The 14,187-nt window shown below is 43.9% G+C and overlaps 1 protein-coding gene across 5 annotated transcripts in view; it reads left to right on the top strand.

The window, feature by feature from the left end:
* The window catches only part of LOC135973347 (uncharacterized), an 80,318-nt gene that overhangs the window by 63,063 nt on the left and 3,068 nt on the right, over positions 1-14,187 (top strand). For all 5 annotated transcript variants that reach the window (XM_065556227.1, XM_065556226.1, XM_065556224.1 and 2 more), the window contains 2 exons: positions 8,667-8,745; positions 12,098-12,149. In XM_065556227.1, coding sequence (XP_065412299.1) covers positions 8,667-8,745; positions 12,098-12,149 — 131 coding nt within the window. The remainder of the gene's footprint in view (positions 1-8,666; positions 8,746-12,097; positions 12,150-14,187) is intronic.

Here is a 14,187-nt window from a genome sequence, read left to right as displayed (position 1 = left end):
CACTCTGTGAGTCGATGCTAGCCACGGTATTGAGGACGCACTTTGCCAACCTAATGCGCTTAGTGGGGACATACACGACTGACTGTATAAAATCTCTTTCTAAAGATTGACTTCTCTAAAATCAACCTAATTTTGTAGTGTAGACATGCTCTTAGGTTCAAGTCCCCCTGCTGCCAGACCATCCAGGGATGTCATGTTATTCAGCCTTACAAGAAACGTATCTACTTGACCCTGAAACCACTAAAATAAAAAAGAGAGGCTGTGAGTGTATGTGGGAAGTAATATTCAATACTTTCTCTTCCAACTGCAGCAGGACGTCACAAGAAACACTGAGTCAGTATTTCCTAGCTGTGTCTGGCTATACTCATAGCCAAATGACTTATCTTGCCAAGGCGGAAATCCGGTTCATTTTCCAAGACTGCTGTCAAGATTTATCAGAAATGGCAGCCTGTGAGAGAACTCACATATAAACAACAGCAAGAACTTAAAAAATATCATGACTGAGGTCTTTACATTTCTTAGCTGAAAACTAATCATTCCCTTTCTTTGTGTAACGTTGAAAAACTGTACTTAACATACAAGCCTGGCTGATAAGCAATACACTGGCTGGATCGTTATAATCTTCTAACCGCTTCCTCTCTGTTCTTTTCATTTTCTTTTGTCCTCCACTCACTTTTGCTTCTGTGCTGAAGTCTCTGTGGTAGATACATGACACTCTCTTGTTCTCTTCTAGACCTTTGTCTTTCTATCCATCTTTTTTTCCTATAACAGGGAGACACAGGAAAGATATAGCAACTTAGGACACAGGACTGGAAGGGATCTCTTGGGTCATTGAGTTCAACCTCCTATTGCAGGCAACCCCTAATTTGCTCTGTCTCTTTGATTGTCTTGTGTGACTTTATACCCTGTAAAAATTTTTAAAAAATAATTTAGAAAATCCCCAACTAAAGATAGGTTGGTCGTGGGCTGTGAAGGTGCAGTCTGAGCATTTGCTTAGAAATTCAGAGTCAGAGAAAACTATATAGATCTGCCAAGTGTCTGGACAGATAATCTTACAGATGTAAAGATGGTAGCCGAGATGCTCTGTGTGAGGTTACTGCTCAGCAAGACATGAAAAAAAAAACCTGCCAAATGAAATAGTCAGTGCAAGGAAGGGCACCAAAACCTTATAACAGGGCAAAACAGCAGCAGGAGGTATCATTGCCTAGGGGTTAAAGCAGAGCAGCTGAGAGAGAGAGGAGACTTGACATTCTCTTAAGCAAAGTAGGTCTATATGTACTATCAGGTGAGTTCACAACTGTTGAAAGACTGTATTCAAAGAGTAGGTATCAATGGTTTGTAGTCAAACTGGCAGGGCGTATCTAGTGGAGTCCCACAGGGGTCAGTTCTGGTACTATTCAATATTTTCATTAATGACTTGGATAATGGAGTGGAGAGTATGCTTATAAAATGTGCAGATGACACCAAGCTGGGAGGGGTTGCAAATACTTTGGAGGACAGGATTAGAAGTCAGAAGGGCCTTGATTAATCGGAAAACAGGTCTAAATTCAACAAAATGAAACTTAATGAAAATAAGTATAAAGTACTTCACTTAAAAAGGAAAAATCAAGTGCACATCTGCAAAATGGGGAGTAACTAGCTAGGTGGTAGTACTGCCAAAAGGGATCTGGGGGTGATAGAGAAGTATGTGTCCAATTCTGGGGACCATGCTTTAGAAAAGATGTGGTCAAATTGGAGCGAATGAAGAGGAGAGCAACAGAAAGATCAAAGCTTTGAACTAAGAGGAAAGGTTAAAAAAAACCAATGTGGGCATGTTTAGTCTTGAGAAACAAAGACTGAAGGGGGACCTGATAGCAGTCTTCAAATATGTGAAGGACTGTTATAAAGAGGACTATGATCAACTGTTCTCCATGGCCACAGAAGGTAGGACAAGAAGTAAAGGACTTAATTTGCAGCAAAGGGAGATTTAGGTTAGACATTACGAATAACTTTCTAACTCTAAGGGTAGTTAAGCTCTGAAATAGGCTTCCAAGGGAGGTTATGGAATCCCCATCATTGCAGGTTTTTAAGAACAGGTTGAACAAATACCTGTGAGGGATCATCTAGATTTATTTGGTCGTGTCACAGTGCAGGGGTCTGGACTTGATGATTTCTCAAAGCCCCTTCCAGCCCTACATTTCTATTATTCTATTCCCAATACTGCCCTTTATTTGCAATATAATGTTGGGCAGTTTACTTAATCTCTTTGGGGCTCAGTTCTCCATCTAAACAGTGGGGATAAAAACACATATCTCCAGTGGCCCACAAATTGCATATAAAGGGGACACGTGTTAAAATCAGCACCCTTCATAGCTGTGGTGCATCAAAGCAAAAGTAACCTCAATTAGTGAAAAAGACAACACCAGTGTGCTGTACAATAGCCACAACAGACCCAATCTCAGTTTGAAGCATAAGGAATGGAAAGAAAATATGCCTTTGTGACTGTCCTAAGGGACAGAATACCTTTTCTTAGAACTGGAATCAAGCCGTTAGGACTGAAACACATTCTTATACCAGGACACTTGACAGAAAAGATCACAGCTTTAGTGGCAAAACACATGGTGGTGTTTACAAGAGGAGAGATATTCATAATAGATAAAATAACTGTAAAGAAAGAAGTATAATCTGTCATAAATGTCTTCAGGAAAGTAAGCATGTCTCTGAGAGCAGACTACAATCAGAACAGCATATATATGGATGAAAATGACAGAGCTAAGAAACCTGTCAAATGAGCACATGGGAATGGGCACCGTACCCAACAGAAATGCACTCAGGATGCAAGTTTCAAAGGTACTCAGCATTGGCTATACCAGGGGTGGCCAACCTGAGCCTGAGAAGGAGCCAGAATTTACCAATGTACATTGCCAAAGAGCCACATAATATGTCAGCAGCCCCCCATAAGCTCCCCCTGCCATTCCCAGAGCCTCCCACCCACCGGCAGCCTCGCCGATCAGCACCTCCCCGTCCCTCCCCACACCTCCCGATCACCTGTCTTGTGGCATGCAGGAGGCTCTGGGGGTCAGGGGGAGGATCGTGGGCACGGCAGGCTCAGGGGAGGGGGCGGGAAAGGGTTGAGTGGGGGTAGAGCCTGTGTCAGAGCCAGGGGTTGAGCAGTGAGCACCCCCCGGCACATTGGAAAGTTTTCACCAGTAGCTCCAGCCCCAGAGTCGGTGCCTATACAAGGAGCCGCATATTAACTTCTGAAGAGCCACATGTGGCTCCAGAGCCACAGATTGGCCACCCCTGGGCTATACTCTGAAGTCAGGGGCAAAACTCCAATGGGAGCAAGGTTAGATCAAGGCTGGGAGCTTTTGAAAATCCCACCCTGCATAGTGATAGGAGAAAAACAGTGAGATATCTATGCTTGTGCTAGGATCCAAAGGAATCAGATGCCAGCATTATAAGGCATTATATGTCATCATATGCCAACCAGTTATGAACACCTAGAAGAAATGGCAGGTACCACATTTTTCTCCATTCCGGATGCATCGTGTGTTGTTTATTTATTTACTTATTTATTGGTGAATTTCCTCTGCTAAGCAGAACACAGGAACCTTCACTCTTACTTTCTGGATTAGCTTCTCACAATGTATTCCCTACAACCCTGCAGGAACTCCTGGGTGATATTGGAAGTGTCTGATAATCCAGAGAGGATACTCTCATCTGTGAGAAGAGGAAGATGATACATTTGTTTGACTGCTGCCTCCTGCAGTTTGATGTTTGTGTGCATGTCTCCCATTGGGATAGGAGACCCATTTTACTGGCCCATCCTCAGAGGCTGATGAATCCAGATAGCTTTCAGAGGCTCAGACAAGGATTACTGTACACAGAACACTATGTGGTTAAATTCCTGAGCTGAAACTGATCAGTTACAATAATGAAGAGTGTTTGAAATCTTTTTCCATGGCTGTGCTAGACATAAAGGAGAGGCTCTTTGCTTCTTCTGTAACATCCATGACTTCCCAGGCAGTGACCTGCTCAAGCTGGCAAAGCCTCACTCCATTCTGTAGCAGATAAGAGCACTCACTTCTGTGAGCTCATTTTATTTTTTTGATTGAGGTCGTTCAGATTTGGATGAAGCTCTCAGCAATTCTAGAGGCAGCGAATGCAGGGTCTTCTCTGCTTGTATTTTGGCCAGTGAGATTCTGCAGTGGGGAACTTCAAGTTTCCACATACAAGCCAGAGCCCTGTTGCTGTAGCTGACCGGGTCATGGGCAGTCAGGTCTAGTGGTGGAAGTGAGAGTGTGGCTTACCAGTTAGAGCTGGGCCCAGGGTGGGCAGAGTCTAGGAAATGAGCTGAGGGTTAGTACCAGAGGTGCCCAGAAGCCAAATGCCAGAGCTGGAAGGTAAACCAGAGTCATAAGCCAGAGGCAGAGCCAGAGATTGAAGCTAGAAGTCTGAAGAAAGAGGGGAGCAGAGACTGGAACAAGGGCAAGCACAGCTGCTGGCATGCTGTGCATTGAACAGCCGCTGATCTGCTGTGGTGGCCAGGCTTGTAGGCAGGGCTGCTAAACCAGAAGCTGACCAGGCACTGTGGCCACTCCGTCAGTCCCAAGGCTGTGCAGCTGGGCCTAGTAGCAAAATTAATCAGGGAGCAGGCCAGCAGCTGGTCCTAGCTGGTCTGGTCCCTGACAGCACCCCTCTCCTTTTGGGGTCACCGCCCAGAAGACCTCAGGCTGGGTTTCTCAGGATAGGCCCAGTGGAAGGCATATGGGAGGTCTGGGACCTGGACATATTCCACAAGTTTCCACTAATGTTCCTCTGGGCTGTATCCCTCTCAGTCAATCAGATATCAGAGTCTTCCCCAGACTCAGCAATAGTCCAGAATGTGCTGGACCAGGTACTCCTCTTGGCCCTGCATGGTTAAAATGTCCCCGAAATTATATGAGCTCAAAACAGAAAGAGAACTTTAGTTAGGAGAAAATGCCAACAACTCTAGCCTGTGATAACAGATTAACCTGCCTTCTTGGGGCACTGAAGAATTTACCTGTAAACTCACTTGTATGATGAACTATGGAAGTAGCTGTGGTCATGGCAGTGTATTAGATAGGATTCAATCTGCTGTGACCACAAAGGATTTGGCTTTACCTGACACAGGACCAGTGGACTCTGTTGGTGATGATGTGTTGAGTACAACAATGCAAGAAGAGAATGCAGTTGCTTCTTTAAGACTTCTTGCTGACAGGACTGTCCCAACTACTATAACAATGAGTAATGGCAAAACATGCAAAAAAATCCAGAGACTCATGGGAATTTGTAGACTGACTCTTTGTGAAACTATATGGATTGCTTTATTCTACAATAAAACCTTCGTGGATTGTATAAAAAGGATGATGAGTCACTCACCTTTGTATACGCCCGTAAGCTGGGGCATATGCATGTGGGAGTGACTACAGAAGCAAAGATTGTCTATAATTTTAGACTGGTGACACACCCAGGAACTTTTTCATCCTGTGAACTGGAGACTTCAGCTCATCACTTTGGATTTACGTATTCATCTTAAAAATGAAAATCCTTCATTTGCAATCAGGACTTCCTTCTGGTTTTGAGAAAGGAAAAGAACACTGTACACTGTACACTCAGCAAGAGTCTTTCCATTGTCTGCAGTAGGCTATGGATGTAGTGGGCTTTGGATATAGAGGGCTCTAGTCCTTCTGATTGATTATCCCATAGCAACATTGAAATTCTACAAACAAGCCACTCATGAGTGTGAGTGCGCAAAATGAAAGGGATAACGCCTTTTTCAGGTATGGTATTCTGCAAACTTTGCGAATAATTTCACCTACAGCTTGAGACCAAACATATGAATTTCTAGTCAGATAGGGAAGAGTTTCCTTAGAATGTAAGAAAGGGATGGGAAAAAGGGCATAGAACAGAGATGGGCAAACTACAGCCCAGGGGCTGCATCTGGCCTTTCAGACATTTTAATCTGAAGAAGAAACAGTAACAGGAAACTTGGAAATGGCAGAGATGCTTAATGACTTCTTTGTTTCGGTCTTCACCGAGAAGTCTGAAGCAATGCCTAACATAGTGAATGCTAATGGGAAGGGGGTAGGTTTAGCGGATAAAATAAAAAAAGAACAAGTTAAAAATCACTTAGAAAAGTTAGATGCCTGCAAGTCACCCGGGCCTGATGAAATGCATCCTAGATTACTCAAGGAGCTAATAGAGGAGGTATCTGAGCCTCTAGCTATTATCTTTGGAAAGTCATGGGAGACGGGAGAGATTCCAGAAGACTGGAAAAGGGCAAATATAGTGCCCATCTATAAAAAGGGAAATAAAAACAACCCAGGTAACTACAGACCAGTTAGTTTAACTTCTGTGCCAGGGAAGATAATGGAGCAAGTAATTAAGGAAATCATCTGCAAACACTTGGAAGGTGGTAAGGTGATAGGGAACAGCCAGCATGGATTTGTGAAGAACAAATCATGTCAAACCAATCTGATAGCTTTCTTTGACAGAATAACGAGCCTTGTGGATAAGGGTGAAGCGGTCGATGTGGTATACCTAGACTTTAGTAAGGCATTTGATACGGTCTCGCATGATATTCTTATCGATAAACTAGGCAAATACAAATTAGATGGGGCTACTATAAGGTGGGTGCATAACTGGCTGGATAACCGTACTCAGAGAGTTGTTATTAATGGTTCCCAATCCTGCTGGAAAGGCGTAACGAGTGGGGTTCCGCAGGGGTCTGTTTTGGGACCGGCTCTGTTCAATATCTTCATCAACGACTTAGATATTGGCATAGAAAGTACGCTTATTAAGTTTGCGGATGATACCAAACTGGGAGGGATTGCAACTACTTTGGAGGACAGGGTCATAATTCAAAATGATCTGGACAAATTGGAGAAATGGTCTGAGTTAAACAGGATGAAGTTTAACAAAGACAAATGCAAAGTGCTCCACTTAGGAAGGAAAAATCAATTTCACACATACAGAATGGGAAAAGACTGTCTAGGAAGGAGTACGGCAGAAAGGGATCTAGGGGTTATAGTGGACCACAAGCTAAATATGAGTCAACAGTGTGATGCTGTTGCAAAAAAAGCAAACATGATTCTGGGATGCATTAACAGGTGTGTTGTGAGCAAGACACGAGAAGTCATTCTTCCGCTCTACTCTGCTCTGGTTAGGCCTCAGCTGGAGTATTGTGTCCAGTTCTGGGCACCGCATTTTAAAAAAGATGTGGAGAAATTGGAAAGGGTCCAAAGAAGAGCAACAAGAATGATTAAAGGTCTTGAGAACATGACCTATGAAGGAAGGCTGAAAGAACTGGGTTTGTTTAGTTTGGAGAAGAGAAGACTGAGAGGGGACATGATAGCAGTTTACAGGTATCTAAAAGGGTGTCATGAGGAGGAGGGAGAGAACTTGTTCACCTTAGCCTCTAAGGATAGAACCAGAAACAATGGGTTTAAACTGCAGCAAGGGAGGTCTAGGTTGGACATTAGGAAAAAGTTCCTAACTGTCAGGGTGGTTAAACACTGGAATAAATTGCCTAGGGAGGTTGTGGAATCTCCGTCTCTGGAGATATTTAAGAGTAGGTTAGATAAATGTCTATCAGGGATGGTCTAGACAGTATTTGGTCCTGCCATGCGGGCAGGGGACTGGACTCGATGACCTCTCGAGGTCCCTTCCAGTCCTATAATCTATGATTCTATGATTCTATGATTCTATGATCTGTCTCTTGAGCACCTGCCAGGAAGCAGGGTCCAGGGCTTGTCCATGGCTCCATGCGGCTCCTGGAAGCAGCAGCATGTCCCCACTCTGGCTCCTACATTTAGGGGCAGCCAAGGAGCTCAGCACACTGCCCCTCCCCCATGCACCGCCCCTGCAACTCCCATTGGCAGGGAATCACAGCCAATGGGTGCTGCAGGGGCGACACCTGCAGACAGGGCAGTGCACAGAGCCACTTGGCCGCGCCTCCACATAGGAGTGGAGAAGGGGACATGCCACTGCTTCCAGGAGCTGGTTGAGGTAAGTGCCGCCCAGACCCTACACACCTGATCCCCTCCCACGCCCCAGGCCTGATTCCCCTCCTGACCTCCGAATCCCTTAGTCCCAGCCTGGATCACCCTCCTGCACTCTCAACCCTTCATCCTCAGCTCCATTCCAGAGTCTGCACCCCCAGCCAGAGCCCTCCCCCTCCCCCCCACACACTCTAGCCCTCTGCCCCAGCCCGGAGCCCCCTCCCACATCCTGAACTCCTCATTTCTGGCCCTACCCCAGAGCCCGCTCCCCCAGCCAGAGCCCTCACCCCCTCCCACACCCCAACCCCCAATTTCATAAGTGTTCATGGCCTGCCATACAATTTCCATACCCAGATGTGGCTCTCAGGCCAAAAAGTTTGCCCACCGCTAGCATAGAAAGAGATTCCATCTGCAGCCTTTGCTATGGCACTCCATTGCATGGTGAGCTTGGTACCCATCTTGCTAGAAAGTTTTTAACATCTGGTCCCTTCTAATGGTCCTTTCTTCCATTTTCCAGTGCTCATAAAGTGGTTGAAATGTATCATCTTTAGAAGAATATGATGCTCTTCAGATCCATATGTTCATAGAGAACAAATTGGACAAGTGAATATTATAATTATAGAAATCCTCAAACAAATCAAGTTCCTTTTATTTTTACAGAACTCTCCCAAGGACACCTTGTAACATCCTGAACATCAACCCAAAGAGCCTGATGTTTGAAATAGTCAAAGCTGAGTTGGTAAATACTTTTATCTTAACCTGTAGAAGAGGAACTGTAACTGAATCCACCCTTTCTTTAGTTTCTTGATTTTACGTTAGGAATGGATGCATTATTGTGTTACTGCATTACTAATGTATACTGTAGGTCAGTGGTTTTCAACCTTTTTTGATTTGCTGACCCCCAAAAAGTTTCAAATGGAGGTGTGGACCCCTTTGGAAATCTGAGACATAGTCTGCGGACCCCAGAGGTCTGCAGACCACAGATTGAAAACCACTGCTGTAGGTGCATGCGGAGACCTCACTTAAAATACTTTTTAAACAGTTTACATTACATTATTCCCTACTTATTCCCACTGCAACCTAGAGGACATACCATGGAGGTGACAAATTCATGTTTATGTGGTTTATTCATGTTTATATATCAGGATGCTCCTTCCATGTCCATACTGGAGCTAGACATGCCTGTTTTCGGGGCAGCTGTCAAACAGGTCAACATTCCAAATTTAACATCTGTAGGAAATTTTGACATTTCAAAATTTGCTTTCATTCCAAATTGGAATGAAAACATATATTTTCTAAATTCCCCGTGAATCAGAATTTCCAAAAAAAAATCATTATTGGAAACATTTCATTTCAGAATTCTAAAATATTATTTTGATTTTTATATTTTCTTCAATCTTTCATAACATTTCACTTCCACTACAGAAAGCCATAATATGACATAATTTAGTAGTTGAAATATATTATTTTTATTTTATAAATCATTAAGGGAAGCTGCTACTTAGTACTGACTGAAATATTTTATCTTCTTTTTATTTGTATTCCTTTTTGTGTTGTATGAAACAAATTGACACTATATTACACACTACCACCTCTACTGACATGTTTTGAAATAATGTAAAAATAATAAAATATGAAACTAAATTTTGGAATTCCCTGAAATGAAAATTTTCTGACATTAACTTTCATTCTTCATTTTGCAATATATTTTTCCATGGGAATGTTCATCAAAATTGACACATTTTTCAGAATGTTTTGATTTTGACAAAAATGGTATTATTGGTCAAAAAAGTTGCAACAAAGACATTCCAACCAGCTCTAGCTGTGATCCTCAACTCCAAAGGCATTCATGGGGACTTACAACCAGTTCTTTTCAGCCATGCCTGTCACTGTGAGTGGCTTTCACAGCACACCCACCTCTCAGGAGACTGTATCATAAGGCTATTTACCTGTATCTGAGTCAATAGCTGTATGTGCAGTCAAATGGAAAGATGACTTTGTGTTTAGGGCACCGAACTGGGACTTGGAACTTCTGGGTTCAGTTCCTTGTTCTTTGTGATAGGCTGAGTCTTTACCAGGTCTCATGTGGGCATTTTCAGAGTCTCTCTTCCCCTCCCAAAGTCCTTTCCCACTTTGGAACATCACTTCAGTCTGTCTGGAGTCACAAGCAGGGGGTTCTTCCAATTAAAGATAGTGTTCAGTCTCTATGTTTTCCTTTAAAAGAATGTACAGAGATGTGGCTTGTATATGGTGGTTAGATATGGCTAAACTTTGACTCAGAGTTTATCTTCAACCCCTATCAGCAGTGCTCAGCTTGTAACTAGTCTGGTGAATCCTTATGGGTGGCGTAGGTTTACAAGCTGTCTTCCTCCTGGTGACTCAGTTGCAAGAGTCAGGAAATCCTGGGGTGCAGCAGTTTTCCTCCTGGTTGCTGCCCCTTCCTATTACAACTTCTCCCTTTTAAGCTTGCTTCCTCCAAGCGGAGCAGGCTCTGCAGGTGCACCTATTTAATACCAGATGAGCCTAGAGAAGTGCTTAGGCTTCTTCTGATTAGGATGGAGAGGTGCCATATCAGTTTGCTACAGACTCATGTGACATTGCATCACTGAGTCTCTCTGGGCTTCAGTTCCCCATCTGTAAAATGGGTATCATAACATCATTCCCTATCTGTTAGACTATAAGCTCTTTGGGGCAGAGACTATGTCTTACTATATATGTGTACAGCTCCTAGCACAATGTGGCCGTTATCTTAGGTTTTATGGGCTGCTATAATAGTGATGAAAAAGACTCAGGGATAAAACATAAAAACATTAAGAATGGCCATACTGGCTCAAACCAATGGTCAGGCCCGGCTCCAGCTTTTTTGCCACCCCAAGCGGCGAAGAAAAAAAAAAAAAGGAAAACCCAATTGAGCGGCTGCCGAAATGCCGCCAAAGAGGAAGACGGAGTGAAGGACCCGCCGCCGAAGTACCGCCGCAGACCCGGACATGCTGCCCCAACAACGGACGGACTGCTGCCCCTTTCTATTGGCCATCCCAAGCACCTGCTTCCTTCGCTGGTGCCTGGAGCCAGCCCTGCCAATGGCCCATCTAGCCCAATATGCTATGTCTGGCAGTGGCCAGTGCCAGATGCTTCAGAGGGAATAAACAGAACAGGACAATTTTGAATGATCCAGTCTCTGTCATCCAGTCCCAGCATCTGGCAGTCAGAGGCGTAGGGACACCCAGAACATGGAGTGGGATCCTTGACCATCTCGCCTAATAGTCATTGGTGGACCTAACCTCCATAAACTTACATAATTCTTTTTTGTATCTCTTATACAACATCCCCTGGCAATGAGTTCCACAAGTTAATTGTGTGTTGTGTGAAGAAGTACATTATTTTGTTTGTTTTAAACCTGCTGCCTATTAATATAATTGGGTGACCCCTAGTTCTTGTGTTACCCAAAGGGGTACATAGCACATCTCTATTCACTTTCTCCATACCAGCCATGATTTTATAGAGCCCCCCTTAGTTGTCTCTTTTCTGAACTGAACAGTCGGAGTCTTGTTAATCTCTCCGCATATGGTAGCTGTTCTATACCCTTATAATTTTTGTTGCCCTTTTCTGTACCTTTTCCAATTCTAATATATCTTATTTCTGATAGGTACTGATACGGAACTGCACATGGTATTCAAGGTGTGGGAGTACCATTGATGTAGACAGATAGTGGCATTATGATATTTTCTGTTTTAATATCTAGCTTTTTCCTGATGTTGCCTAACATTCTGTTAGATTTTTTACTTCTGGTGCACATTGAGTGGATGTTTTCAGAGAACTGTCCACAATGACTTACAGTGTTTACCTGAAGGGCACCACAGAGCCCAGTGGCCAGGCACACAAGTGAAAAAGACAAATCTATTCTTTTTCGAGCAACATACAAAAGTAATCAAAGGGCATCACTTGTGAAAACGTAAGTAGAATCCTTTTGGTTTTAAGAATATTTTAAAGAATCTATCATTGTTAGCCTGAGAGTCCCTTTAAACCATCTCTTGCTTGCTTATTTGCAATTGAAAGTGTTTTAAGTCTCTTAAAATTTTCTTTATCTGCAGGAAGACAAAATACGAGGAAAAGAAAAGAACCAAATGAAGCACATTTTTGGTGGTAGGTTAGTGAAGATCCCTGTTTACATTTATGAAACAGCTGCATTTTTAAAATATTTTTATGACCATACAAGAATATGCACATTTAAAGAAAGAACAGAATGGTGCAAGGGCCAGCTTTTGAAGGGTATTTAGATACGTAAGGATGCAGGTAGGTGCCTAGTTGGTGCCTGGGTACTTTTGAAAATCCCATCAGACACCCATTGGTATCTTTAGGCACCTAAATACCTTTGAAAATCTGGGCCCAAGTCTATACAAAAGAACTTTGCTTTTAATGGATAGGGCCCATTAAAGGGGAATAGCTTGGCCTAAGACTTTCGAGGCTATCTAAAGGAATTTAGATGCTGGATTCCTATTAAGTTTAATTTGTGCATCCAGATCCCTTCCACAGCTTTGAAAATTGCAGCTTTAAATCGTCCATTAAGTTCAAACTATGGGAGATTGCATTGTAAGTGCGTTGGGGGCAAGGACTGTCTTTTCATTCTGGGTTGTACAGAACCTAGCACAATGGGATCCTGGTGCGTGACTAGGGCCCCAGGTGCTTCATAATATAGACACTAAATAAAATAATAATCGTAGGGAAAATTAGGATGTAAACCATTTTTTAAAAGGGGAAAGTATAATTTTAACCATAAGGTAGCAGTAATAATCAGCCTTACCAATCCGTGTGAAATGAACAGGGATAAAGAGGATGAATGAGAGTGAAATGAAAGAGAAGAGTGTGAGACACACAAGGGAAAGCAGTGAGGGAGGAGAACGAGGCAGTGAGATGGGGAGGAGTTGCTGAGTTGCAAGCCTGAGCATGGGAGCGGGTACCATAGCCTAGGGAAGGCTGTGCCTCCCCAACAGCCAGGCATGGCCTCGCCCACGCTTCACCCCCAGGTCCCCCTCCTGCTTCCTGCCTCCTCTGCATGAGGCAGTGTGACTCCAGTCCTCCTATCCGGTGGCCCTGGCTCGGGCTGGGGCTGCGCTGCCTGCCCTCATGGCACTCCGGAGCTGGTGGGGGGTTAGCCTGGGGCGGAGGCCAGGGCTGCAGTGTGGAGGGACTTCGAGCTCCAGTGGGGGGGATGTGCAGAAGGGGCGGGGCCTTGGGCAGAAGCGGTGGGGCTGGGAGCTAGTCTCCCCCAGCCTGCAGTTCACGTGCCGCCTATGAGCCTGAGAGACATGGACTTACAATAAGATGTGGTGTTGAGAGCACGGGAATGTCTTGCGAAATCCAGAGACTCAGAGAGCAGACCGCTGTTACCTCAGCTAGAGGGTTTTATCCTGTCCCACTGAAATCACTGGGAGAGTGATATTTTCCCTCGGTAATTGTAGATGCTGTCTTATTTCCATTCTGAGCCTGGAGGAGGATGTGGACCATTCCAGTAGGAAGAGCTGTGAGGACAGTTTTTCCAGGTCCATTTATACAGGTTTCTCTTCACTGAGTCTGAGCAGGCAGTTTAACAGAAGGGTAGGGCTGAGCAAACCGTTCATAGTGACTTGCATCTGAAGAAGTGAGGTTCTTACCCACGAAAGCTTATGCTCCCAGTACTTCTGTTAGTCTCAAAGGTGCCACAGGACCCTCTGTTGCTTTTTACAGATTCAGACTAACACGGCTACCCCTCTGATACGTTCATAGTGAATAATTCTTTCAACAGTTTGCTTTTGTCTCTTTGCCAGTTGCCCATAAGCAGCTTCTGATGATCTCAAATCTATTCATGATTCAGAAGTATATGCTGCTGACTGGATGAGCGTAACCCTAAAATCAGGTTTCTGGTGCAAATATCCACATTGAGGAGTTCAAAATTCAATTAGCGGCCAGTCCAGCTCCACTGAAATTAGTGACAGTCTCCCGCAGACTTCAGTGGGTGTTGGGTAAAATCCTTAAGGCAAATAACCCTGCTATTGTTTAAAAGTTTTCATGAACATTCCTGCCAACAAATTTGTTTGTGTCACATGCAGTCTGTCAGTGTATTTGCGTAATATGTAGTGTGTCTGTGTAACATGCAGTGTGTCAGTGTGTTTGTGTAACGTGCCCTGTGTTTGTGTCTCTTTAT

The sequence above is a fragment of the Chrysemys picta genome, chromosome 9, assembly GCF_011386835.1.
Source record: "Chrysemys picta bellii isolate R12L10 chromosome 9, ASM1138683v2, whole genome shotgun sequence".
Taxonomy (NCBI): Eukaryota; Metazoa; Chordata; order Testudines; family Emydidae; genus Chrysemys; species Chrysemys picta.
This window is presented reverse-complemented; position numbering and strand designations above follow the sequence as displayed.